The sequence below is a fragment of the Bombus affinis genome, chromosome 7, assembly GCF_024516045.1.
Source record: "Bombus affinis isolate iyBomAffi1 chromosome 7, iyBomAffi1.2, whole genome shotgun sequence".
NCBI classification, from domain to species: Eukaryota; Metazoa; Arthropoda; class Insecta; order Hymenoptera; family Apidae; genus Bombus; species Bombus affinis.
Genome location: NC_066350.1, coordinates 3,794,968 through 3,821,893, shown reverse-complemented (window position 1 = coordinate 3,821,893; position 26,926 = coordinate 3,794,968). Strand labels below are relative to the sequence as shown.

General features: G+C 31.1%; 5 protein-coding genes and 1 long non-coding RNA gene across 12 annotated transcripts; 4 read left to right on the top strand and 2 right to left on the bottom strand.

Annotated features, from left to right (window-relative positions):
• The first annotated feature begins 99 nt into the window (after positions 1-99).
• On the top strand, positions 100-2,756 carry LOC126918488 (SWI/SNF-related matrix-associated actin-dependent regulator of chromatin subfamily B member 1). 3 transcript variants are annotated; one of them, XM_050726425.1, is made up of 7 exons: positions 100-222; positions 291-408; positions 739-1,202; positions 1,365-1,492; positions 1,566-1,878; positions 2,238-2,414; positions 2,503-2,756. In XM_050726425.1, the coding sequence occupies exons 3-7, from the start codon at positions 751-753 to the stop codon at positions 2,540-2,542; spliced, it is 1,110 nt and encodes a 369-aa protein (XP_050582382.1). In that variant the 5' UTR covers positions 100-222; positions 291-408; positions 739-750; the 3' UTR covers positions 2,543-2,756. The 3 variants fall into 3 exon arrangements, with proteins under 3 accessions (XP_050582382.1, XP_050582383.1, XP_050582380.1); XM_050726426.1 differs by lacking the exon at positions 291-408 and having other exon boundaries at positions 105-222; XM_050726423.1 differs by lacking the exon at positions 100-222 and having other exon boundaries at positions 223-408.
• On the bottom strand, positions 1,640-2,380 carry LOC126918497 (uncharacterized). Of its 2 annotated transcripts, none has more exons than XR_007711346.1 (2): positions 2,233-2,380; positions 1,640-2,152 (listed from the first exon to the last, which is right to left on the bottom strand). It is a non-coding gene; the product is annotated as an uncharacterized LOC126918497 (long non-coding RNA). The 2 variants fall into 2 exon arrangements; XR_007711347.1 differs by having other exon boundaries at positions 1,640-2,161; positions 2,233-2,372.
• Positions 2,757-3,433: 677 nt separating the features above from the next.
• LOC126918490 (putative tricarboxylate transport protein, mitochondrial) lies at positions 3,434-6,527 on the top strand. Its single transcript, XM_050726430.1, has 4 exons — positions 3,434-3,739; positions 4,132-4,566; positions 4,991-5,211; positions 5,325-6,527. Exons 1-4 carry the CDS (start codon positions 3,589-3,591, stop codon positions 5,505-5,507), a joined length of 990 nt encoding a protein of 329 aa, XP_050582387.1. The 5' UTR covers positions 3,434-3,588; the 3' UTR covers positions 5,508-6,527.
• Positions 6,528-7,024: 497 nt separating this feature from the next.
• On the top strand, positions 7,025-16,091 carry LOC126918479 (tetratricopeptide repeat protein 28). Of its 3 annotated transcripts, none has more exons than XM_050726400.1 (16): positions 7,025-7,191; positions 7,332-7,397; positions 8,263-8,520; positions 8,581-8,983; positions 9,063-9,620; positions 9,708-10,003; positions 10,090-10,555; positions 10,640-11,047; positions 11,120-11,497; positions 11,590-12,370; positions 12,451-13,121; positions 13,195-13,697; positions 13,770-14,132; positions 14,215-14,452; positions 14,529-14,747; positions 14,817-16,091. In XM_050726400.1, exons 2-16 carry the CDS (start codon positions 7,374-7,376, stop codon positions 15,452-15,454), a joined length of 6,204 nt encoding a protein of 2,067 aa, XP_050582357.1. In that variant the 5' UTR covers positions 7,025-7,191; positions 7,332-7,373; the 3' UTR covers positions 15,455-16,091. The 3 variants fall into 3 exon arrangements, with proteins under 3 accessions (XP_050582357.1, XP_050582358.1, XP_050582359.1); XM_050726401.1 differs by lacking the exon at positions 7,025-7,191 and adding an exon at positions 7,221-7,256; XM_050726402.1 differs by lacking the exons at positions 7,025-7,191; positions 7,332-7,397 and having other exon boundaries at positions 8,263-8,353; positions 8,433-8,520.
• On the bottom strand, positions 8,069-17,203 carry LOC126918492 (peptidyl-tRNA hydrolase 2, mitochondrial-like). Of its 2 annotated transcripts, none has more exons than XM_050726433.1 (5): positions 17,003-17,202; positions 16,715-16,898; positions 16,444-16,623; positions 16,158-16,357; positions 8,069-8,733 (listed from the first exon to the last, which is right to left on the bottom strand). In XM_050726433.1, the coding sequence occupies exons 2-4, from the start codon at positions 16,874-16,876 to the stop codon at positions 16,175-16,177; spliced, it is 525 nt and encodes a 174-aa protein (XP_050582390.1). In that variant the 5' UTR covers positions 16,877-16,898; positions 17,003-17,202; the 3' UTR covers positions 8,069-8,733; positions 16,158-16,174. The 2 variants fall into 2 exon arrangements, with proteins under 2 accessions (XP_050582390.1, XP_050582391.1); XM_050726434.1 differs by lacking the exon at positions 8,069-8,733 and adding an exon at positions 15,921-16,071 and having other exon boundaries at positions 17,003-17,203.
• Positions 17,204-17,492: 289 nt separating this feature from the next.
• On the top strand, positions 17,493-26,556 carry LOC126918480 (myotubularin-related protein 13). The gene is made up of 21 exons (XM_050726403.1): positions 17,493-18,196; positions 18,536-18,621; positions 18,691-18,978; positions 19,058-19,277; positions 19,353-19,594; positions 19,674-19,979; positions 20,063-20,240; positions 20,328-20,532; positions 20,620-22,221; positions 22,289-22,482; positions 22,553-22,951; positions 23,025-23,241; positions 23,327-23,528; positions 23,605-23,750; positions 23,825-24,670; positions 24,741-24,888; positions 24,981-25,126; positions 25,205-25,431; positions 25,541-25,747; positions 25,815-25,897; positions 25,972-26,556. The coding sequence occupies exons 1-21, from the start codon at positions 18,097-18,099 to the stop codon at positions 26,062-26,064; spliced, it is 6,135 nt and encodes a 2,044-aa protein (XP_050582360.1). The 5' UTR covers positions 17,493-18,096; the 3' UTR covers positions 26,065-26,556.
• Positions 26,557-26,926: the final 370 nt, after the last annotated feature.

Genomic DNA, 26,926 nt, shown 5'->3' with positions numbered 1-26,926 from the left:
AATGTAAAAATCTTAAAGTTAGTCGCTTTTTCACTAATTATAAGTTGCTTTGTAATCATATTGATAATATCGATATACCATTGAGAACAGGTCAAAAATGTTGGTGTAAATACTGCTTCAATAAAACGTAGCTTTAGGCTCCTGATCTTATTATCATACCTAATGAACACAAAATACGCAACAATTGACAAAATTATTTGAACGGTTGATTCTTTTTTCAAGGTAGGCTTTTTTTGTATATATGATTTGTATATATGATACATATATAAGTTTAGTAAAATATTATTCAGTGAAAAAAAACTAGTATATTATGGATCACCAATCATAAGGAAAACGCTTTATACTAAATTTGCGATAATGCTAACAAAACCGTGACAGATGAAAAGTGTTAAATAACCAGCTAAACAGGTAGGTACACGAAATAAACAATAATATAAAACAATATTATTTTATATATTGTTGTATTATATATTGTTGTTATGTATTGGAATTATTCTATTATGAATTATACTTATGCATTAATAACTTTCAAAAATCTTGAAGAATATTTGTATTTTATGTAAATATTTGATTAACTTTTTTTTAATTACTGGTATATTTTACATTATAAAAATAATTGCATGCAATCCATTAAAATGATTAAGGATAATTATTACATTACATTAATATAACTAGTTGTTGATTTTTGGTTTCTATGTATATATGTATATATATATATATATATATGTATGATTTTAGAAAAATATAAACATGGCATTACGTACATATGGTGATAAACCAATAAGTTTCCAAGTAGAGGAAAATGGAGAATATTATTGTATTGGTTCAGAAGTGGGCAATTATCTGCGCCTATTTCGAGGTTCATTATACAAACGTTACCCTGGAATGTTCAGGAGATCCATTACAAATGATGAACGTAAAAAATTAGTAGAGCTCGGCTTAAGTCAACATGTACTTGCATCTAGTGTATCTCTCTTAAGAGCTAGTGAAGTAGAAGATATTATCGAGGGTAATGATGATAAATATAAAGCTGTATCAGTACATTCAACAGAACCTCCAGCTCCTAGGGAAGGAAAATCAAAAAAATCGATGCCTTGGGTGCCTAGTTTACCAAATAGTTCACACTTGGATGCTGTGCCTCAAGCTACACCAATTAATCGTAACAGAGTACATAATAAAAAAGTCAGAACATTTCCTTTATGGTAAATACTTAATCTCTTCCATATTTATACGAAAACAGATACTTAACAGATGATTTTTATTCTTTAAAAGATGATTTATACATGGTATTATTCAACATAAAACATTGTTAATACTATAATAAATTTTGAATAACATTTATTATGTTTGTTGTATTTTTCTAGTTTTGATGATACAGATCCATCAGCAAACTTAGAAAATGCAGCACAACAAGAAATGTTAGTTCCAATTCGATTAGATATGGAAATTGAAGGACAAAAATTGAGGGATACTTTCACGTGGAATAAAAATGGTATGGTTTCTTGTGTACCAATTGTATATTATATAATCATATGTTATCACAATAAAACACTGATTTTTTTTAGAAAGTCTCATAACTCCTGAACAATTTGCTGAGGTATTATGTGATGATTTAGATTTAAATCCATTAACCTTTGTACCAGCCATTGCACAAGCCATAAGACAACAAATAGAGGCTTTTCCACAAGAAACAATTTTAGAAGATCAGTGTGATCAACGAGTTATAATTAAGTTAAACATACATGTAGGAAATACATCTTTAGTAGATCAAGTAGAATGGGATATGTCTGAAAAAGAAAATAATCCTGAGAAGTTTGCAATGAAACTGTGTGCTGAATTAGGACTTGGTGGAGAATTTGTTACTGCTATTGCTTACAGGTAAGTACAGTTTTGCCTTAAAATGAACAACTCGTTATTCCCTCTTCTTTATTTGAACTTGTCAGGATGAGAATATGCACGATGCTTTCTCACTCTGACAGTAGCGATTCTGATGTATAATATTCTACTTGGCCAATCACTTTTTGATCTGCCACTATCTCGAGCTTCCCGCTTGTTTTATGTTTTTTTTGTCCCATTTGAAAACAAAGTCAAACTGAATAGTATACCCGATTCGTAATAAGCATCTGACTGGCCTCAAGCACTTTGCTTATTTCTAGGAAAACTATATAAGTAATCTGAATATTTTATAAAATATTTTAATAAAATTTATTAGTATATCTTAATAAAATTTACTTCAGTGTACGAGGACAATTATCATGGCACCAAAGGACTTATGCATTTTCTGAAGCACCTTTACCTACTGTAGAAGTACCTTTTAGACCACCTTCAGAAGCTGATCAATGGGCTCCATTTTTGGAAACATTAACAGATGCAGAAATGGAAAAGAAAATACGCGATCAAGATAGAAATACACGGTAAAAACTATTATGTTATATAATCCAACAACTATAATATGCATAAAATAAATATGTAATTACAATATTTTCATACTTTTTGTTCCAGACGTATGAGACGTTTAGCAAACACTACACCTGGATGGTAAAGCATGTAAATTATAATGATAAAAAATTATGGCGTAATACTTGTAGATTTATTCTGAAAATATCCATTTTTAGAGATTTTTAAACTTTAAGTATAATAAATAAACCCTTATATCAAAATTTAAATAGAGAATAAAATACATTTTAATAAAAATTTACACATTTACCAATATCACAATATAGCTAATTAATATAAAACTTTATTATCAAAAAGTATTTCTGTCTTCTTATAATCACTCCCCCTTTGCATGTTCTTACTTACATGTCGTGATTGATGTTACATAACCAAAGAAATAGAAAAAAATTCTTGATAATCAACTTAATTTTAACTGTTTATGAAATATATGTCATGTGATCATGTAATGAAACACTCATAATTTGATAAGTAATTTTTAATCTCTTCTATTTACTATAATCCAGACTTTCATGTTTTAAAAATGTTTTACAGTAATGAAACAATCAAAAGTATATGACTAAATAACATTCGTCTTATCTACTTAATTAGTCATTCATTCTGAATACTCAATTTTGGTTATCTTCATAATTATTTATTTTAATATCAACATGATAGATAGAACAATATCAAGTAAAATTTCTAACTTGTTGAAAAAATATGCTATTTAAATCATACTGTTTTACTTATAACTTTTTATTTAATAATTAGCAATATAAATAAAAATATAATATTTATAGATAAAAATTAATGCAGTAGAATTTGGATTAAAGTAGCTTATAATCCTTAATTTATAAATTTTAATTGTAGTTTATAAAAAAAGCTAAACTTAACTGATTAATAGACAGACATGTATTGGAAAAATGTATTACTGATATAAAAAATTTCGGTCACTCCACCCATAATCGCCTGTTCAATTATCATTACGTATCCAGATCCAGTATCGAGTATAGGACTGTCAATCTATAAAGTGTGAGTAAGAGAAGTTGATTGAGGAAGGGGAATACGCACCGAAATGTACGGATATTAATCGACTCAGTTCACATTTGATGCTTAACGGGCAAGAGTATTGGCAGGCGAAAACAAATTCCAAACATGGATATCAGTTCATTGATATACAAATCATCGCAACAAACAAGTACAATTTCAACATTCCATAACAATCCTTTTCCTCGTAGACCTTGGATTACTGATACTGGAGCTGCAGCGGCTGTCAGTCATAGCGGTGTTAAAGGAATTGTGGCTGGTAAAATACATTTTTTTTTATTATATCATTTCTTGTATTAATGATTTCATTTTTAATATGTGTTCAGTGCTCTTTATTATTTATCGGAATAGTGCAATAGAATACAAACACATTAGTCGAAAGTGAGAGAAAAGTGTAAGTAAAACTAGAAGAGCGACAAAGATAGATAAACTGAGTCAGCGCATTCGACACATGATAGATTCAAAGATCGAGAAATATTTAACCTTCGAAATATGCGCTAGTACACAAATTTTTGTTTTAAAGATTATGAATGAAATTGTTTATATATATATTTTTTAATATATATCAATGGATTTATTAAGTACTTCTTTACCAATTTTTATCAATCTTTTAAATAACAAAATATTAATAAAATTATGGATATATTTTAGGAGGTATTACCGGCGGTATAGAAATATGTATCACTTACCCAACTGAATATGTAAAAACACAGTTACAACTTGATGGGAAAGCTGGATCTGGTAAACAATATTCAGGAATATTGGATTGTGTGAAAAAAACCATAAAAAATCGTGGATTCTTTGGTCTATACAGGGGTCTTTCAGTATTACTTTATGGTTCAATACCAAAGTCAGCTGTACGCTTTGGTTCCTTTGAAAAAATGAAAGAATTGTTAGTAGATTCAAATGGAAAACTTACTACACAGAATAGTCTTATAGCAGGACTATGTGCAGGTGCATCTGAAGCTATTTTTGCAGTTACTCCTATGGAGACAATTAAAGTAAAATTCATAAATGATCAAAGATCTGCTAATCCAAAATACAAAGGATTCTTTCATGGGGTAGGGATGATTACCAAGGAATATGGTAAATAGAATATTAATATATATTATTTTATAAAGAGTTCAAGTCAATAAATATAATTTTTTGATTCATAACATTTACAATCTAATTTAAGCATGATTTTAAAAAGAACTAAAAGCTTAGTTATTGCTTAATTAAATTGCTTAGTAATGCTCTGTAAACAAGTAAATTCCCCTTGAACTATATGTGCAACAAGTCCAATCAAGAGCTATGTAAAGAGGTCAAGTTATATTAGTTATGTGCTTCTCAATTTACATATATGACACTAAAGTAATGTCACATATATGTCATATATCTCACAATAAGCTTATTGTGACACTCAATCATATGCCACTAAACATTTGTTATTACATTATACAATGTGTATAAGTTATAAGTATCATATTAATATTAGTACAAATAAAAAATATAACTTTTTATTTGCTAGGATTCAGAGGCATATATCAAGGACTAACACCTACAATTTTAAAGCAAGGATCAAACCAAGCAATTAGATTTTGTACCATGGAAACATTAAAAGATTGGTATAAAGGTGGAAATAAAGATGTGGTTATACCAAAAGTAGTTACTGGATTTTTTGGTGCATGTGCTGGGGCATTATCTGTTTTTGGAAATACTCCAATTGATGTTGTAAAAACTAGAATGCAGGTAAATATGTTTTTCTTGTATAATCATTAAATTATATATATTATATATTATTTATATATAATTATATATATATTTTTTTAATATACTTCACTAAATGTGTATCATATTTTCAGGGTCTAGAAGCCTCAAAATATAAGAATAGTATAGATTGTGTGAAACAAATATGGATCAATGAAGGTCCAATGGCATTTTATAAAGGAACTATCCCAAGATTAAGTAGAGTATGTTTAGATGTTGGCATAACATTTATGATTTATGATTCCTTCAAAGAATTTTTTGATCGGCTTTGGCCTTGAAAGTTATTAATTTTGCAACTGTATATTCTAAAATGTCAGTGCAAATGTAGCTTTCATAATTTCATCATTATTTATGTAATATATCTATAATCGATCATGTTGAGAAATGCTTTTATTTCAAATATGATACATACCAAAGTATTCTGTCATAATGGGCATTTTAATGAATGAAAATGAAAAGAAACAAAGTCATATCGAAAAGTTTCAATTTTTATATTAATCAGTGTCGGTATTGAAAGCTGCAGTTGCATAGAGCACAAATTCTATTAAATATATTTTTTTATATAAATTTTTATTTAACATAAAATTATATGTATGGAAGGCAAATGGTAATGTAAATTTATTTATATAATTATTTCAATTTTGTTTATCAGTTTATAAATTTTATTTAAAATATTGTTAAATATTTAACATTCCTATAGATTTGAGTCATCGAATGAATGTTTATATTGTGAAAGTGATTTGTACATGGTATGCATAGGTTATGTAGACATATATATATGCGCGCGAGCGCGCGCGCGCGCACACACAAACACACACACACACACATTTCTAAGGAATATTGTACAGTTTCAGTACAAAAATATACAGAATGTTAATTAAAATAATGAGAATAATAAAAAATGTTTATTACTTGAGCGAAGGGAAATAGATTGTCTTTTTAATTAAGTTTTTTTAATGTAGTAACATCCAAATAAGATTAGAATAGGTAAGAGGTATAAAAAGGTATTAATCAGAAATATTTTTATTTATGTGCACATTACATTCCATTGAATATAATTATCTTCGCTCAGATATTGTTAATATACTTTAGCATTAATTGAACAAAATTTAACTATAATGGCTGTGACATTCAAATGGAGATAAACATGTAGAAGTTCCTTCAAAATAGAGACCTTCTAATCTCATAACAACTGCAAACTATCTATTTTATTACTTTAACAATAAGACATGATGGTTCATAATGTTTTGTATTTATATTTGTACTTGTACATTGAAATATATATCTTTGCAGTACTATTTATAAATGTTTTATAAAAAAACCTGTTAATATCTTTAAAGTATAGAAAACCTTCATTATTAAAATTATAAGATATTTTTGTATCTAAAAACCTTTTTCATATATATGCTTATAAATGATTATTGTCTTACAAATAATTATGACGTATTTTTAATTGAAAGAAAAGATATTTATAGTATTTGCAAATAATATACAATTAATTAACATTAATAACAATTAATTTAATACAATTACTGATTGTTTACTACTACTCTTTATACAGAAAACTATTTACATTACACGATACTTTTATTCATATAAAACATAATTTTGTAACATAACATAAATTTGTAAAAATAATTTATAAAGTCATATACGTCATATATTATTTCAATAAGTGAATTCTACATTTCTATGCATGTATATACACAGCAGCGTAAATTTATGAGCTATACATGTGGAGTTCAATACACAAAGGTACTTACAAAAGCAGACAGTGCCGGCCCCACTCTGGGCCCAAGGGGGAGCCCGGGGTCACATTCCAAGATGGCTGTGCCTGAGGAATGCAGTGGGTGCCCTCCTAAGACGCCTTCCTCCCTCCTTTTTTATTAATCGAATCAATTCACCTATCCTAGCGAATATTCTGATTACTAAGACGAAATAGTTTATCTCAGCGTGTATCCGGTGAGTGCTGCCTAGATTTGAAAGTAGCATCTTGTAGAAAATAAATCTGAATGAGGGAAAGAAAGGTGGTACAGGAAGACCTAGAAAGGTCTTATACTCTAAAATGTGTGGTCTTATCTAATGAAGCTCCTTTGCTGCAGATAATGCTCATGCAGGAGGATGCTACTTGCTCGTCTTAAGCAATGTCTCATAGGGATATCTCTGAGGTAACAAGATCCTACAGTACAAATATGATGACGAATATTATTATCATATTTTAGAATTAAAATCATTTAATTTTATAAATTTGTGTTTTTTATTTTTGTATTCATTATAAAATTTGGCCTGCTGTTTGCAACTTTGATAATAAATTATGTTTTTAAGATCATATTGTATATATTTATGGATATATACATAAAAATAAAAAATAACAAAGATTTATATTAAAAGTGATAAAACAAGAATTATGTTGAATTGTATATCTTTTATACAATAATTTTTTGATGTTTTAATAATTGATATAAAAAAGATAATGAAATTTAAGAATTAAATATTAGACTTTAAAATATGAATGAAAATATTTATTTAAATTTTTTATTTAATAATTATTTCATTTAATCATTTCTTTCTATTTATAAAATGAAAATTGATATAAATTAATATTTATGATAATTATATATGTAATAATTAATGTTATCTTATATTAGCTTAATATTACTCAAATAAGATTAATATTACTTTATTTTTTATAATAAATTTATTATACAATGTTTATAAATAATATTTAATTAACACAATGATAGTAACAATATAATATTCTATTTATAAAATGAAAATTGATATAAATTAATATTTATGATAATTATATATGTAATAATTAATGTTATCTTATATTAGCTTAATATTACTCAAATAAGATTAATATTACTTTATTTTTTATAATAAATTTATTATACAATGTTTATAAATAATATTTAATTAACACAATGATAGTAACAATATAACTCTGAAATAAATATACACATATATGTGCATAATATATATAAATTATATATATATATGTATATATATATATATATAAATATTTATAAGGTGGAGCCCGAAGGTACGTCGGCCTTGGCTGCTGGATCAAGATCTCTATTTTTAGAGACTGTACGTCGTAGCAATGCAGCATGTCAAAATGGTGATTATGCTCTTGCTGCAAGTTTATACACAGAAGCTCTTGCTTTGGATCCACTCAGCCATGTGCTATATTCAAACAGGTCAGCTGCCCGGCTCAAAATGGGTTTATTTGCACTTGCTCTTCAGGATGCTGTTAGAGCTACCGAACTTAGCCCTCAATGGCCAAAGGTAATAGCTGCTTTTGTTTGTTACTTTTCAAATAATTAGTAAAACCAATATCTCTATTAGGCATACTACCGTCAAGGAGTAGCCTTACAATGTCTAGGGAGACATGGAGAGGCTCTTGTAGCCTTCAGTACAGGTTTGGCACATGATCCTACCAATTGTCAACTCTTATCTGGTCTTGTGGAAGCATCCTTAAAATCACCATTGCGTGCAACACTAGAACCAACATTTCAACAATTACGTGCAATGAAACTTGATGAATCTTCTTTTGTTGTCATTTCTGTTGTTGGCCAAGAACTTCTTGGAGCAGGACAGTATAAGGCAGCAGCTGGTGTATTAGAAGCTGCTCTTACTATTGGTTCTTGTAGCTTAAAATTAAGGGGTTCTGTATTTTCTGCTCTATCTAGTGCATATTGGGCATTAAATTCTTTAGATAAAGCTATCAATTATATGCAACAAGATTTAGGTAAATATTGAAGATAAATAAAATAATAAGTATGTATCAATAGAATATTTTTTTATATTCTGAGTAAAAATATTTGTAGGTGTCGCACGATCTTTAGGAGATACCCAGGGTGAATGTCGAGCTCATGGAAATCTGGGCTCAGCATATTTTAGCAAGGGCAGTTTTAAGGAAGCTTTAACAGCACACAGGTATCAATTGGTTTTAGCTATGAAGTGCAAAGATACTCAGGCTGCAGCATCTGCTTTAACTAGCCTGGGTCACGTTTATACAGCTATTGGTGATTTACCAAATGCACTTGCATCTCATAAACAATGTGTACAATTAGTAAAACAAATGGGAGATCGACTTCAGGAAGCCCGAGAAATAGGAAACGTGGGAGCAGTTTATTTAGCAATGGGAGAATTTGAAAGTGCTGTTGATTGTCATACACAACATTTGAGAATAGCAAGACGTTTAGGAGATCGTGTAGAAGAAGCAAGAGCTTTCAGTAACTTAGGTTCATCTCATCATTATCGAAGAAATTTTGGTCAAGCAATGGCTTATCATGAAAATGTACTAAGAATAGCTCAAGAACTCGGTGATAGAGCAATAGAAATGAGAGCTTATGCTGGATTAGGTCATGCTGCAAGATGTGCAGGTGAACTTTTTAGAACAACAAATAATGAGAAACTTAATGAGAAATTAACTTTGTTGTAAAATCTCTTTCAAATATATCATTATTTAGGTGATCTTGCACAAGCCAAGCTGTGGCACCAAAGGCAACTTGATGTTGCTTTAGCTACAAAAGATAAAGTTGCTGAAGGACGAGCATGTAGTAATTTAGGAATAGTTTATCAATTACTTGGTGAACATGAAGCAGCACTTAAACTACATCAAGCTCACTTAGGAATTGCTAGATCATTAGGAGATAAAGCTGGTATGGGTAGATCATATGGCAATATTGGAAATGCTTATAACGCATTAGGTTATTATGAGCAAGCTATTAAATATCATAAACAAGAATTAACAATAAGCAAAGAGGTAAATTGTTTAAGATATGCAATGAAAAATAAATTTAATAACAAATTTATGCTACAAAACATTATAAAAATTGTTATTTAATATAGGTCAATGATCGTAGTTCAGAAGCTAGCACACATGGAAATTTAGCAGTAGCATATCAAGCTGTACAGGGTCATGAAGCAGCATTAAGACATTACAGAGCTCATTTAGCTATAGCGCGCGAGTTGAAAGATACAGCTGGTGAAGCCTGTGCATTACTCAATCTTGCTAATTGCTTGTCATCTCGTGGCAGATTTGAAGAAGCTGTTCCATATTATGAAAATTATCTTATGTTATCTCAGGAACTACACGATGTTGAAGGAGAAGCTAAAGCATGTCACTTCTTAGGCTATGCTCATTATTGTTTAGGTAATCATCGTGAAGCTGTTAGATATTATGATCAAGACTTAGCATTAGCTAAGGATTTACAGGATAAATCTGGGATGGGAAGAGCTTATTGTAATTTGGGGTTAGCACATTTAGCTCTTGAAAATTTAGATACTGCACTAGAATGCCAAAAATACTATTTGGGTAAGAAAATCGTGCATCTGCATATTTATATTTTAAAAATAGCAAAATATATACTTAATATTAATAATTTATCTTTCTATACAGCTATTGCACATATGACTAAACATTTAGCTGGAAAATTTCGTGCTTTGGGAAATATTGGTGACTGCCTTTTACGCCTTGGAGAAGCTGAAGAAGCAATAAAAATGCATCAAAGACAATTAAATTTAGCACGACAAGCAAGTGATCGCAGTTTAGAAGCTGCTGCTTATGGAGCTTTAGGTATTGCACATCGGACAATAAAAAATCTTGATAAGGCATTAGGATTTCATACTCAAGAACTAACTTTAAGACAAGAAGCTGGTGATTTACGTGGTGAATGTAGAGCTCATGGAAATTTAGGAGCGGTGCACATGGCACTAGGTCAATATACTCATGCAGTGAAATGTTATCAGGAGCAACTTGAAAGGGCAAAAGAATTAGCAGATTCAGGAGTTGAGGCTCAAGCTTTAGGTAAACTTTATTTATAATATTTAAACTACTTAAATTTACAACAACAATGCTCACTATTTTTCTTTTAAATAGGAAATTTAGGAATAGCTAGACTTAATATGGCACATTATGAAGACGCAATTGGATATTTTGAACAACAGTTAGCAACTTTAGAACCATTAACTACGGGCACAGCCTTACTAAATAAAGCTAGAGCACTTGGCAATCTAGGCGATTGTTATGAAGCCTTGGGAGATCCAGAAGAAGCTATAAAATGTCATGAGCAGCAATTAACAGCTGCTACAAAATTGAAAAGTATAAGAGAACAAGAAAGAGCATATCGGGGTTTAGGTCGAGCTCGAGAAGCAACAGGAAATTTACAAGAAGCTTTAGTTTGTTTTGAGAAAAGACTAGTAGCTGCACATGAAGTTGATAGCCCAGAATCAAGAGGCGCAGCTTACGGAGACTTAGGTAATTAATATATAAAATATTATATCATAGAACCTATAAATATATTAATTTTTCTTGATGAGTATTATAAGTTATTAATATCAATTGTGTAGGTCGAGTACATGCTGCATTAGGTAATCACGAACAAGCTGTTAGTTGTTTATCACATCAACTGGCGCTTGCCAGAGGACTTGGAGATAAAGCTGCTGAAGCAGAGGCTGCTAGTGGGTTAGGAGCTGTTCATTTATTAATGGACGATCCAAATTCTGCATTACGACATCATCAATTGGAACTTTCAATTGCTGAAGCTTTAGATGCAGCTGGGTTACAAGCTAGAGCTTGTGCAAACTTAGGCGTAACTCAAGAAGCTTTAGGACAATTTGAAGAAGCAATAAGATTACAAGAACAATCATTAAGTCTTGCAGCAGCAGCTGGTGACCAACCAGCAAGAGCAGCTGCATTTTCCAGTTTAGGTCGACTTCATCATTTATGTGGTGATTTATCACGAGCTTTGAGTTACTTACAGTCGGGATTGTCTTTATCTGAAGGATTAGGAAGAAGAGAAGAAGCAGCTAGATTAAGACACAGACTTGGTCTTGTTCATTGGGAAGCTGGAGAAGCAATTATAGCTGTAGAACATTTAGAGAAAGCAGCAAATTTATTAGAATCATTAGATGGAATTTCTTCAACCCTTACCTGTGGACAACCAAACAAATCTGAGTTATTATCAGAAACGTACAGAATGTTACAAAAAGTACTAATCAGTTTAAATAGAGCTGAAGAAGCTCTGAATTGGGCAGAAAGATCGAGACGAAGTAAAAGTAATTGTTTAGATGATGCTGCGCATTATTCCGAAATTATTGATAGACAACGTGGAGTTATTTTATATTATAGGTAATTTAAATTTATTAATAAATAGCGTGAACAAGTTGTAATTCCATAAAACGACTAGTAAATATCAAATAACATTTCAGTGAAGTAGGGTGTGAATTACATGCTTGGTGCTTAGCTCCTGGTCGGGGACTATTACGATTTCATTCTACTAGTTTGGATGATGGTATAGGATTAGAGAAGCGAGTTCTGCAAGCACGAGAAGCTCTTTTAGATGAAACAAGTGAACTTGTTGAAGAAGCAAAAATACCATCGAGAGGACATCATCTCAATGCTAGTTCATACAGTTTGAGCAGTCTGTTTAGTGTGGGTTCAATTAGTTCACGAGCAGGAAGTGCTCGATGGGGACGAGGAACCAAAGGACCAACATGGCAATCACCATTACCAATTCAAGTACTTTACGATTTACTTTTAGCACCTTTTGAAGATCTTTTACCACCAGCAAGGAAGGAACTAATTATGGTAGTGGAGAAGTCTTTATATTTAGCACCGCTTCCAGCTTTACAATCAAACCCTGGAGAAGATTATCTATGTGAAAGATTTTCTTTATTAGTAGTACCATCGCTTGCAGCTTTAAAAAAGCGATCAAAGACTCCTATGCCAGAAGGAGGTGCAACGGTAGCTGCATTAGTTGCTGGAAATCCTGTGCTTCCTGAAGAAATCAGGGAAGAATATAGATGGTCAGAAAGTGTTGCTTCTACTGAAACAGAATCTGAGATTGTTGCTGAATTATTAGAAGCCCGTGCTTTAACTGGTAGGTATCATTACAAATTTAAATAAATTAAAGAAAATTATACATAAATAATCTTTTCAATTTTTACTAATAGGGATAGAAGCAACAAGGTCGACTGTTTTAAGGTCTTTACCTGATGCAGAATGTGTACATTTAACAGTACCAGTTTTCTGGAATTCTGCCAGTTTAGCATTAACTGCAGATCCTTGTGAAGATCCATCTGTAAAGCCAGAATACTTGCTAAGCTATTCAGATATTACAAAACTAAGAATAGCTGCCCGTTTAGTTGTAATATCTAGTGGCCACGGTTGGAATAGTACAGAAAATACAACTGCTACATCAGATGGCGTACAAAATTTAGCCAAAGCTTTATTAAATGCAGGAGCACAATGTGTACTTATAGGAATGTGGGCAGTTCCACCTACAGCTGGTAGTATATTATTACGAGCATTCTATAGCGCTATGTTACAAGGTGCTAGAGCATCAAGAGCATTGGCAGAAGCTATGCAAACAGTTCAACATACAAGACATTTCGCACATCCTGCAAATTGGGCTGGTTGGTTACTTATTGGAGGAGATGCAAGATTGTCAAACAAGGTATAAATCTTAAAAAATTTATTAAATTTAATAATTCATATGTAAATGATAGTTCATGAAATATACATTTAGGTTGCCTTAATGGGACAAGCACTGGCTGAATTATTACGCGGTGGTCCTGAACAAAGTCGTGATGCATTACGTGTAACACTTCATTTAGTAGAAAAATCATTACAACGAATACATCGTGGACAAAAAAATGCTATGTACACAACTCAGCGTAGTATTGAAAATAAAGTGGGTGCAGCCACTGGTTGGCGAGAACTTTTAATGTCAGTAGGTTTTAGATTTGAACCTGCTGGAAACGGAATACCATCCTCTGTATTTTTCCCACAAAGTGATCCAGAAGAAAGATTAACAAGATGTAGTGCAAGTTTGCAGGCATTATTGGGATTGGGACCATCGTCATTACATGCTCTTGCTAGGTTGTTGCAGGTAATAAATAAATCTGTATATTCTGATATTCCTCCTTGTGAAAGTTAATAATCTATTATATTAAAGGAAATTTTTATTGTAGGCACCAGAAGCAGCAGAGGATGTTATTGCTGCAATGAGAAGAGCTACATGTGCGACGGAAGGTCAAGAAGTCACATTACCAGTACAAGTATGGAGAGCATCAGGATCTCATGAATTATTTGCAAGTCTAGGCTTTGATCTCATGGAAGTTGGTCAATCAGAAGTTACATTAAGAACAGGAAAACAAGCATCACGGAGAGCTGTTCAATTTGCTCTTCAAGCTCTTCTAGCTTTATTTGGTAAGTCTAAACTGATCATGTGTATATAATAAATAAAAATGAAAATATGTCATGTAAATTATAATTATGTTCTTAGATACACAAGAAGCACCTAAAAGTTTGACTTTAGATTCTAGTAGTTCAATGGAAAGTCTAGCTTCTGTTGCTCATATTGAAAAAAATGTCATAGAACGACCTAGATTAGGAGGTGCATTTGCAAATTACGTTCGACATCGAGGTGAACCTGATGGAAAAACTATGGAACCACCAAATGTTCCAATTCCTACATCACGACAACCATGTCAAAATAGTGGAGGTATAAATAACAGACTAAAATTTAGATAAGTATTAAATATAAAATTATAATCATATGTATGTTTTGTAGGTGAATCGGACGTTGCTTTCACTCCTAGTCCTCCTGTAGCACTCAATTTAAATCATCAAACACGTATCAGAAATCTTTATCCCGATCAAAGTTTAAGACCAGGGTCCAGTTCAAGTAGTTCAGTAACAGATTGGGATAACGGTCATGCAACAGTTTTAAGGCGACAACCATTACCACCTTTACCAGCAACAGTACTAGAAAGATTAAGTGTTCGAACAGAAATTGGATCTAATTCTCCAAGAAAGCCTCGTCATCCTACAACAACTGAAGATATTTGTTCTCAGACTGATTCTGCACAACCTGCAGAAACACATAATCAAAATTTAAGAAACGTAGCGACGTCCCTCACAAGTTTAACACGTGAATTAACGCCTACGATTTCAGATGTATATCACGAGCGAAATTTAGGATTAGGATTGGCACCATCTTTATCAAAATTATTAGAAGAAGTAGGTTCTGTGACTGGAAATGAAGAAAATCAATCAACACGAACGAATCATAATCAGACTCAAAATTGGATGCAAAATGAAGAATTATGTCGAAGAGATGAAGCTGATGGCAGATCCATCGCTGAATCACAATGTAGTGCTACCAGCTCTAACAAAATACATCGAAAAGCACCTCCTCCTCCAGTGTAGATTATTTATATACTATTTATAAGCATTAAATGATATTTTAAATGAAAATAATAGCACGAGGTACCAAAGAATGGAAGATATTTTATTGGAAACAAATTTCTTAATGTTTTGTGATTTGAGCTGGGAATAATTTACGGTGATTGCTTATTTTGTTGCAATATGACTCTAATTATGCACTTTCTACATAATATATTTTCCAATACAAATATCAGTAAATGCCATTTGCTTACACTGATAATAAAATTCGATATTAACGAGATACTGTATACAACGGCACCTAATGCTATACTCGTGTTTCTTAATGCAAAAGTGTATTATATTAGCATAAAAATGAACATTGTTCATGTATGTTATATTTAAATTTATTAAATGAAATTTATTATTATATATAAAATGCGACCAGTGACTGAAGTAATGTTTCAATTTAATAACATATTTAAATTTGTATAAAGTATTGAACTAAAAGTTTGTACTTTTTCATTTTTGATAAATATATTGATGCATTTTTTAATGGGATGCATCATTTTATAAAAATTATGTGCATGTATTTATACTTATATCATCAACAAAATATGAAATTGCTGTATTTAATTATCTTTTAGCATATGAATAAAAATCTAATAATGAAATTAGTAAATCATGAAGAACTGAATTAAAAAAAAGATAAAAATACACTTAAAAATTAGATAAAAAATTAAGATACCTTTATTTTGTTCATTATTAAAACAGTTTTAAATGACCAGTTACATTATCTATCAATTGAGCTGGACCTGGACCAATAGCACATACTGTTTTACTTCCTGGCTTTACTTGTGTATGTCCAGCATCCTGTATTATATTTGCCAAAAGTCCTACAGCTCTAGCTTGTTTTGCTATTTCTTTCAAAGCATTCTCGCTATCCACCTAAGCATTTTTTTATTTACTAATAAGGATTTGACTTAAAGCAAATAATATTACATGTAATATATATATATAGGAAATATATATACCTTAACAGTAATTTTAGTTTGGCCACACTTTTCCCAAGCATATAAAAATTTAGGATACTTTGTGGCTGCTTTATAAGCTGCAACGGCAGCATGAGCACATTGTGCTGCAATTTTTCCTTTTCCCATTTTTAAATCAGTTCTAATAACTAAAATAAGCTTGTAATTATCTGCACACATTTGCTGAAAATAAAAATTATTATTTTTGTTTGTATATTTATTAGATTAATTATAAAAAAATATGAATATATATACAAATTTTAATTTTACTTACCATATAATTTAAAGTTTCATTGCAATTATCGTTAGAAGATTGCAATTTTTTTCTATTTATTACTGCTATTATTTTGTATAAAGAATAACCTATTATTGCTGAAATTATAAATCCTACCTTTGCATCTGTAGCGGTTTGCAAAAGTATTTGAGTAATATTCATCTTATTAAAATTTATCAAAATTCTGTAACATTAAAAAATATTCAATCACACTATTAAAAATTATTTAATTCGTCACAAAGAATTTAATTTTTAAAAATAAATTAAATATAAAAGGTAGATATTTACATCAAAGTAATTTTACAAAACGTATATATCCTTAGATTAACTTTTTCTTTTGATATAAGCAAAACTTATATTGTTCCATGTGACAGCTTCTATAAGGTTAGGTATCATTTAAACATATACAATATAAATGTACATAGTACATCATACACATATAGATATACTCTGATAGAAATTAATAATCTTTAGGCATACTTCGAGACATAAAGTATTATATCAAATTTAATTTTAACTCGTTTTTAAAGATATATAAAGTAACATATTTTTTAAATATCTATAATAAATCTTAAAAGAAAGTAATACGATATATGTATACACATATGCATGTATAGAAATTTATATAACAATTTTTAATTGAATTAAAGGACATTCAGATTCTTTTTTCTATTCAAAATATAAAATTATTTGATAAATTTAAAGAAGACATCATATATATACATATAGGGGTGTTATACATGTAACTGTTATGCAATAATTTCACTATGAACGCGCTATAAAGTAGCATGAAAGTAACGCCTCTAATAATGCGAATGTTTTCAGATTTAAAGTATTCTCAGTGACCCAAGCAGAAGACAAAAAAAGTAAAATTAAATGGGAATTATAGCGCATTCGTCTCTTCGTTTGTATATCTGTGGCGCGTTTTGGTTCATACGCGGTTCAACAAACACCCAATGTGGCGCTTGAGTTTGGAAGGTTATGGATTAAAGCTTCGGGGTGTGGCATCATATTGTGTTTTATAAAATAAATAGAATATTATATGCTCTTGTGATGACGGGTGAATTCATTTTCTAAACGTAACGAATGTGAAGTATCTCCTTTCAACGGTGCGTGTGATGCCTACAACATTTCAACCACCGCTTGAAATTTGTTTTTCGAGAAAATTTTTTAAATGTATTTACGACGATATCACGTTTTTGGTGCTTTACTCTGAAATTTGTGTTGTTTGAATAAAAAAATATAAATTCAAAAATGTTTATCATATTTTTCAATTAATTTGCATATTGATGCATATTTATGTGTAACGTTGACACAAGGTAGTTGATTGTTGCTTGATAGGATACGGTCCATGAAATCACGTGTATTAAAATCTACGTGGGATGTTGGGCGCTATCACCCCCACGAACCCCCACGAGTATACCGAAATGTCTCGGCTAGCCGACTACTTTGTTGTGGTCGGCTACGACCACGAAAAAGAGAGTAAGTTCTTATTTTTAACGAAAGTAAAAATATATCGATATTTTTAATATACATAATTGTTAAGCATTTAAGGTGTGTAACAATAAGTAATCTTAGCAAGTAAACTTTTATAATAAAGTATATACACACATATATATATATTTTGTATATCTTCAATAACATAAATATTTAAAGATATTTACAGTAAATATTTTTTATTTGTGTGTTACGAATTATTGAAGTATTATTAATATTTAATATTGTTTAAGAAATTAAAATATTTGTACTACAAAGATATAGTTTATCAAAGTACAATAACAAAAAATTTGATATAATATATAATTTTATTTATGTTTATAGGAGGGGGTATAAGTAATGGAATCATTTTACAAAGGTTTCCAGAAAAGGATTGGCCAGATACACCATTTATAGAAGGAATAGAATGGGTAAGATTTTTCTTTATTACATTTTTATTTCTCATAACTAATCTTTTCTCAACTAATTTTATTTTATAGTTTTGTCAACCACAGGGATGGGCCTTATCTACAGAAAGACAAGAACCACGATTTTTTGTATCTATTTTAACTGATATTGATGCAAATCGTCATTATTGTGCTTGTATGTGTTTCAATGAAACAGTGTCTATATTGCCAAGTAAGCCTGTAGATGAAGAAGAAGATCCTGTAGATGGTGATAGCCGTTCCTTGGTTAGAACAATACCCACAATAGCACATCACAGCATTATGTATGCACCTAAATGTCTGGTGCTGGTTTCCAGACTTGATTACATTGAAACTTTCAGAGTATGTGACATTTTGCCTAGTTTGAGACTGTGATCATATTTCTATATGTAACAATAATATTTTTACATTGTTGCTTCAGAATTGCCTTGGTATTATATACACAGTATATGTAGAAAATCTTGGAATACCATTAGAAACTTTGGTAGGAAACATATTAGGTTGTATACAAGTACCACCTGCTGGTGGACCACAAGTAAGATTTAGCATTGGCGCAGGTGATCGTCAAGCACTTCAGCCTCCAATTAGTCCTTCCCTTCCAATAACACACAGTAGTGTAAATCTTTTATTTCAACAACTAGGTAAGTGTAAAACAGCTATTATTACAAATATGTACTTGTTTATACTTTTTATTAAAATATATTTATATTTTATAGGAATTCGTAATGTACTAGTATTGTTCTGTGCTGTTATGACAGAACATAAAATACTTTTTCATTCTGCAAGTTATTCACGATTAACTGAAGGATGTCGTGCGCTTACTGCACTAATGTATCCATTTAGATACACGCATGTTTACATTCCTCTTCTACCAGCAGCTTTAGTTGAAGTACTCAGTACACCTACTCCATTTATCATGGGTGTACATAGTTCATTGAAACATGAAGTTGCAGAACTTGTAAGATGTTCAATAGAATTATATAATATGCTTTATTTTATTATAACGATTTTTTATTAAATGTTAAATTCTTTTGCAGATGGATGTAATAGTCGCTGACTTGGATGGAGGTTCTATTATGGTTCCAGATGGAGTAGCACTTCCATTACTTCCAGAACCACTTCTATCACAAACACAAGATGCATTATCTTTAGTATTACAACCAGAATTAGCTTGTGCAGATTATGCTTTTCCACCACTTGCTACAAGAGCTCCTCACTCTCCTATGTTAGATAAAGAATTACGAGCAGTTTTTATGAGAACTTTTGCTCAATTATTACAAGGATATAGGAGCTGCCTGACATTAATAAGAATTCATCCAAAACCTGTCATAACATTTCATAAGGTCTTTATATTATTATTGGTTCTATCCACTTTATAGTCCTTAAAGATAAAAGGAAACATATAAATTGTATTTCTTATTTCTAGGCAGCTTTTCTTGGAGAACGTGGCTTAACGGATTGTGACTTTACAACCAGAGTTCTGGATTGCATGTTTTTTACTTCCTTTATTGCAGAAAGGGGACCACCGTGGAGGCCTTGTGATGTGTGGGACGAATTGTATAATAATTTAAGTGATCAGTTAAAACAGGAAGCACAAGATCATAGTAAGTAACAGTAATAAAACATATAATTAATACAACAATTTGATAATAATAAAATATTATATACAATAAATATCATTTCGGTATTAGGGCTTATTTTAACACATATTCAAGAATTAGCACAGCAATTGTACACAAATGAAAATCCAAATCCTCAACCATACGTACAAAAAATTTTAAAACCACCTGAAGGAGCATTTGCTAGAATACATCAGCCGCTTTTACCGCGCATTAATCCAGAACAAGTTCAAGCAATTATAGATGAGGGTCTTGCCAAAAATAATCTTAAAGTTAGGTTTGTATTAAAAATAAATTTGATATATTTTTATATATGTATCATGATTATGATATTTTATACTTATATTGAACATTTTGTGTATAGATTATCATCATTAAGGCCATCACAGCCTCGTATTGTACCTATGGGTCCACATATTTCATTTGTTCATGATACTAGACATTTGGTTAGCAATTCTGCACGTAGACTGGAAGTTCTGCGTAACTGTATAAATTGTATATTTGAGAATAAAATATCTGATGCCCGTAAAACGTTCCCAGCTGTTTTAAGAGCTTTGAAAAGCAAAGCTGCTCGTTTAGCGCTTTGCATGGAATTATCACAGCATGTTGTTGGAAACAAAGCCATGTTAGAACATCAACAATTTGATCTTGTAGTTCGGTTAATGAATTGTGCATTGCAAGATGATTCATCCATGGATGAGCATGGAGTTGCCGCTGCACTTCTTCCCCTTGCTACAGCATTTTGTAGAAAACTTTGCACAGGAGTAATTCAATTTGCTTACACTTGTATTCAAGAACATCCTGTATGGCAAAATCAACAATTTTGGGAAGATGCTTTTTATTTGGACGTTCAAAAAGATATTAAACGTTTATATCTCCCTGGTGAAAATTCTCCACCACGACTTATAAATGATGGTATCTTAAGTCCTATTAGTCCACGTGATGGCAAGGAATTTCCATTTCGCGATCGGTATTCAATTTATCAAATTCAAGAACCATCGGCTCTTGAAATAGCTGCTGAACAAATGAGGATTTGGCCAACAATAGATCCAGAGAAACAAAAGGAACTTACTGCAAGTGAAGAAAGTACCATGTATAGCCAAGCAATTCATTATGCAAATAGGATGGTTTATTTATTGGTTCCGTTAGATATAGGGGCAAAGACTCATCGTCAAGATAATATTTATGATGATGAAAGAGCAAGTAATAGTATTACAAATAGTGTAGCAAGCGATAGTGGTGATGCAGAGTCTGGTTTTGAAGAAACTGATCCCGGAGAAACTGGTAGTGCTGTTATTCGAATGGTGTCACGATTTGTAGATCGTGTTTGTACTGAAGGAGGTGTAAGTGCTGAACATGTTAGATGCTTACATCAAATGGTTCCTGGTGTTGTTCATATGCATATTGAAACTCTTGAAGCTATACATAGAGAAAGCAAAAGATTACCTCCTATTCAGAAACCTAAAATTTTGACACCTAATATGTTACCTGGTGAAGAAGTTATTATGGATGGTTTGCGTGTTTATCTTTTACCAGATGGGAGGGAAGAGAGTTCTGCAGGGTTACCAAAGATACCACCACTTTTACCAGCAGAAGGCGCAATTTTCCTTACTAATTATAGAATCGTATTTAAAGGAATACCTTGTGATCCATTTGCTTGTGAACAATTAGTAGTGCGTGCTTTTCCTGTAACATCTTTAACTAAAGAGAAACGAGTTGCAGTGCAACATTTAGCACATTTAGATCAATGTTTACAAGAAGGTCTCCAATTGCGATCATGTACTTTTCAATTGATAAAGTTAGCCTTCGATGAAGAAGTTACACCTGAGAATATTGAGACTTTAAGAAAATTAGTTCATAAAGCTCGGTATCCACCACACATTTTTCATCATTTTGCTTTCAATGGACAAGTATTAGTTACTCAGACTGCACATCATAAAGGAAAAGAAAAGAATGCTACTCTTAAGTAAGTAACTTCTTATTTAACTTTTTTTATGTTTACCATTTATCACAATAAAATGATTTTTTTTTAGAGGGTTTGCTAAGAAAACACTTTTAAAGACTGCACGTAAAGCCGGTTTTAAACCAAAGCAGTCATCTAAAAGACAAAAATACGTCTTGCCAAATATGAACATGATTACTAATAATAAGTACATGACATCACCTGGTCGAATGAGTTTACCAGTTACAGATAATAATGATTTAAGTCATGATGATGATCTTAGTGGTAAGTTAAATGTTTAATATTTCTGATATTCCAATAATTCTCAGTCTATTTACATATACTATCCTTACAGTAGATGATTTTGAAATTCCTGGTATTGTAACTCAACCACCAACTGATGCTAAAACCTTAGAACGATTATCGGAACGTAGTTATGTCAGAGATTGGTATCGATTAGGATTGTATTCAAATGGGCCACATAATAATCGTAGAAATGAACCATTTCGATTATCTTCTGTGAATTGTGCCTATATGATTTGCAGAAGTTATCCTGCACTTCTTATAGTTCCCTCATCAGTATCAGATGAAAGTATTCGTAGATTTTGTCGACTTTATAGACATAATAGAATACCTGCTGTCACATGGAGGCACCCAAGAACAAAAGCACTTTTAATTAGAGGTGCTGGTTATCATGGGAAAGGTGTCATGGGCATGCTGAAAGCTCATCCAGCATCTGCTGGTAATTTAAAAGGTATCTGTTAAGAAAGTGTTTTGAAATGTGTAATTTTTTATAATGTTCTTAAATATTTGTTTTATATTTTTAGCAACATCATCAGAAACCACATCATCTTTAGAGCAAGAAAAATATATTATGGCTCTTGTAGCTGCTACTCCGTTATCTGCGTTAAGACAAGGTTCTGCATGGGGAATGTCTGATAGTTCTCTTAGTATTGATTCTTTATTGTTAGCTGCTGAAGATCGCAATGCTACACCCGAACAATCACGACGAAATCCTTTTAATAAAGCTATTGGAACATTAAGGTATATACATATATATACCTTTTAATTAAAATTTTATGAAATCAATAAAAGATTGGTTAATTAATATATGTGTTATTTTTTACAGTTCATCAGGAGGTAAAGGACCTAAGAATTTTGGTCGTTGGGGTTCATTAAAAGATAAGAGACATAATTCCCAAGTCTCTTTAACTTCAGTTCATCAACGTGGAACTGTTAGACATTCTGCAGATTCAGACAGTGGTACTGAATGTGTTCATACTTTCCAACGTGCTGCATTATATATTCTTGGTGAAAAAGCTCATATGAAAGTAAGATAATTTTAAATTAAATTTTTTTAGTTGTATATGATGTAATTTCACAAAATTAATCGTTTGAATGCAATAGGGTGTTAAAGCAGAATCAGCACCAAAAACAGACTTTATTCCAGTGGAATATTACGATGTAAGACATACCAAAGCTGCATTTAAGAAACTCATGCGAGCCTGTGTTCCTAGCTCTCCAAATGTAGAACCTGACCAAAGTTTTTATAAGTATGTATAATCTATTTAGAAAAAATATGATTTCATTAGATATAATTTCCGATAAATAATATTCGAAATTTCAGATTAATTGAAAGTTCAGAATGGTTACAACAACTTCAAAATTTAATGCAATTAGCTGGTGCTGTAATAGATTTAATGGATGTTCAAGGCTCATCAGTAGCTGTTTGTTTAGAGGAAGGTTGGGATACCACAGCAACAGTGTGTTCTGTTGCTCAAGTATGTCTTGACCCACACTATAGAACTATCGAGGGTTTTCGAACTTTAATCGAGAAGGAATGGCTCGGATTCGGACATAGATTTGGGCACAGAAGTAATCTTGCAGCAAATTCTCAAACAACAAATTTTACGCCCACTTTTCTTCAATTTCTCGATATAGTGCATCAAATTCAAAAGCAGTTTCCATTAGCATTTGAATTCAACGAATATTACCTGAAATTCTTAGCATATCATTCGGTTTCTTGCCGTTTTCGTACATTTTTATTGGACTGCGAATTCGATAGAGTGGAATGTGGCATTACTGCTGTTGAAGACAAAAGGGGATCATTGACAAGTCATCATAAAGGTGTAGATACAGGTAGTGATGATGAAACAATTTATCCTGGAGGTAGATTAGCGGGGACAAATACAGGATGCAATCTCGGTCAAAGCATATTTGATTACATCGAAAAACAACACGCACGGTGTCCCTTATTTTATAATTTCATGTATACTCCCAATACTGAAAACATGGTATTAAGACCCGTATCGCATTTGCCAAATCTTGATATTTGGCAATATTATTTAGAAGAGGAACTGGCTCATGGACCTGCATATGACTTAGAAGTATTACAACAAGATTCCCAACAAGAAGAAGAAGCAGAAGCTGCTGATGGTGTAGTTAAAAGTAATCGCAAAGTAGTTACACAAGGGTAAGATTAAATTTATGTTATATTTTCCTCCGTTTTCGAATTATACTATTTATATTATGATGTATTATAGGTATGATGGTGTAAGTTCAATGGTACCCGATCAATTTTCTCATCTTTTAGAGGAGATACATAGATTAGAAACTGAATTGGGCCATTTACCACAAAAATGGAAAGTTCTTTGGGACAAACTTGAACTGCCAAATACAGATTCACTTGCTGTTAGTAACAAACACTGTAACTATTTAAAAATGATGTACTCATCTATGGATATATGATGTAAAAATGATAACATCTTTTATTCTATAAATAGAGACATGCATCATTTAGCACTGCATTAGTCAGATATCACGGTCGGTTGATTCATAAACGTTCTACATTAGAACTACTTTTAAGAGGCAAACTTGCTAGTGGAAGCACTTCTGGAAATGATGGTTCCGTTTATGCACATCCCCATAGGTAATTTTTATAATCATAAAGCTTTCTTTAAAATGAAATAACTGAATGCACAATAACTTTACATTCTCGTTTTTAAAGGTTTGAACGATTAGATTCAGCTACACCAACTCACTGTGATGCTTGTTCTGGCGTATTGTGGGGGCCAGTAAAAGCTGGTTTACGATGTGTAGACTGTGGCCATGTATGTCATGACAAGTGTGCTGATGCAGTACCAAAAAATTGTACAAAATATAAGGCAGTAACTGATAATTTACAAACACATACACTTACGCGAAGCGGTGGTGATAATGGAAGCGTAAATTCAAGTATGAATATTACATTATGGCTTTATAAACTTTTCTTGTAAACTATAATTATATGATTGAGCAATGTTATGTATTATTTTATTTAATGATATTAACTATTCACATCTAGGTGTTACTACAATACAAACCTCTTCACAACAATATTACGAACAATTCTCTAGTAATGTTGCTGAAAATAGAACTCATGAAGGTTACCTTTATAAACGAGGTGCTTTGCTTAAAGGCTGGAAACAGAGGTGGTTCGTATTAGATTCTATAAAACATCAACTAAGGTATTATGATGCCATGGAAGATTCTCATTGTAAAGGATATATAGGTATGTAGAAAATAATTCAAAATTGGGATACTATAGTATAAATTTATAAATATTTATAATTTTACAGATCTAGCTGAAGTAGTTTCTGTAACTCCAGCTCAACCAATGCCAGGGCCACCAAAGAAAACAGATGATAAATCATTCTTTGATGTAAATGTCTCATTTTGTATCATTTATTATATTTTCAAAAATGAAATTTCTATTATATATCTTTATATTTGCAGCTTCGTACAAACAGACGAACATATAACTTTTGTGCTGGCGACGCAGCAACTGCGCAAGAATGGATCGAGAAAGTCCAAGCGTGCTTACAATAGCTTGATTATAACTCTAATTTAAATTGTGCAAGTGACTGATAGATTAAAACAGATTTTAATTTTGTTACATACAATTGTATAGTCTAATAGTACGTATTATAGACTGCAGTAATTTGCTTTAAATATTTTGAATCCAACAATCGTTGGAATGAACAGTATCATAAATTGAATGTGATGTACTCATATCCTTGACATAGCATTATTATATAAATGTATATTGTAACTATATATAATTACGTTAAGTTTTAATTATTTCAGCTGGAAGATAAAAGATCATAACATACTCAATTAAACGTTACATTTTTTATTTTGTTTATTATGTTTTTAATTTTAGATGGATATATATAGAACAGAAAATATGTTAAAATATTAGATGAAATACCTATTCTGCGGATTATTGTTAGTATAATTACAATTATAATTGGAAAAGTTATGACCTTGCTTGTTAAAGAATAGAACGCGAATTAAAATAAGGGTATGTTTTTTTTTAAATCTTATGTAGTATTTGTTTAGTAATTCTGCTATGTTTATTAGTAAAATTTTAAAAAAGTCCTATATCTCTAATTTTTAGTTGAAATTATTCTCGCATTTATAGCACTTTTTATATGAAACATATAATCTTTTTTATGCTCGCGTTGCACATACCACGAATAGATTTTCAAATAAACGGAATGTTTAAATTTAGTAAAATAAACAAATTACGTACTTGCAATTCATTTGATACTTTGTTCATATTGTTATGAATTTTAAATATATATTCAAAAGTAGTGTTTCAAATTTTGTAATAATGGAGATTAAAATAAAAATTGCTTCATATTTATTTAAGTGTCTTTGTTCGAAGAAGGTTACTTTTATTTCAAAT

What these genes read in the sequence shown, in the direction of transcription:
- LOC126918490 (XM_050726430.1), top strand. Translation starts at nt 3,589, where the DNA reads ATGGATATCAGTTCATTGATATACAAATCATCGCAACAAACAAGTACA. An exon ending in TGTTAAAGGAATTGTGGCTG is followed by an intron (nt 3,740 to 4,131) that starts GTAAAATACATT and finishes GATATATTTTAG; the next exon opens with GAGGTATTACCGGCGGTATA. An exon ending in GATGATTACCAAGGAATATG is followed by an intron (nt 4,567 to 4,990) that starts GTAAATAGAATA and finishes TTTATTTGCTAG; the next exon opens with GATTCAGAGGCATATATCAA.
- LOC126918479 (XM_050726400.1), top strand. Translation starts at nt 7,374, where the DNA reads ATGTCTCATAGGGATATCTCTGAG. An exon ending in AGTTGAGGCTCAAGCTTTAG is followed by an intron (nt 11,048 to 11,119) that starts GTAAACTTTATT and finishes TCTTTTAAATAG; the next exon opens with GAAATTTAGGAATAGCTAGA. An exon ending in CGCAGCTTACGGAGACTTAG is followed by an intron (nt 11,498 to 11,589) that starts GTAATTAATATA and finishes TCAATTGTGTAG; the next exon opens with GTCGAGTACATGCTGCATTA.
- LOC126918488 (XM_050726425.1), top strand. Translation starts at nt 751, where the DNA reads ATGGCATTACGTACATATGGTGATAAACCAATAAGTTTCCAAGTAGAG. An exon ending in GTCAGAACATTTCCTTTATG is followed by an intron (nt 1,203 to 1,364) that starts GTAAATACTTAA and finishes GTATTTTTCTAG; the next exon opens with TTTTGATGATACAGATCCAT. An exon ending in TTTCACGTGGAATAAAAATG is followed by an intron (nt 1,493 to 1,565) that starts GTATGGTTTCTT and finishes GATTTTTTTTAG; the next exon opens with AAAGTCTCATAACTCCTGAA.
- LOC126918480 (XM_050726403.1), top strand. Translation starts at nt 18,097, where the DNA reads ATGTTGGGCGCTATCACCCCCACGAACCCCCACGAGTATACCGAAATG. An exon ending in ATTACATTGAAACTTTCAGA is followed by an intron (nt 18,979 to 19,057) that starts GTATGTGACATT and finishes TTGTTGCTTCAG; the next exon opens with AATTGCCTTGGTATTATATA. An exon ending in ACAGGAAGCACAAGATCATA is followed by an intron (nt 20,241 to 20,327) that starts GTAAGTAACAGT and finishes TTTCGGTATTAG; the next exon opens with GGCTTATTTTAACACATATT.
- LOC126918492 (XM_050726434.1), bottom strand. Translation starts at nt 16,876, where the DNA reads ATGAATATTACTCAAATACTTTTGCAAACCGCTACAGATGCAAAGGTA. An exon ending in ATGAAACTTTAAATTATATG is followed by an intron (nt 16,624 to 16,714) that starts GTAAGTAAAATT and finishes TTTTATTTTCAG; the next exon opens with CAAATGTGTGCAGATAATTA. An exon ending in AAACTAAAATTACTGTTAAG is followed by an intron (nt 16,358 to 16,443) that starts GTATATATATTT and finishes AAAAATGCTTAG; the next exon opens with GTGGATAGCGAGAATGCTTT.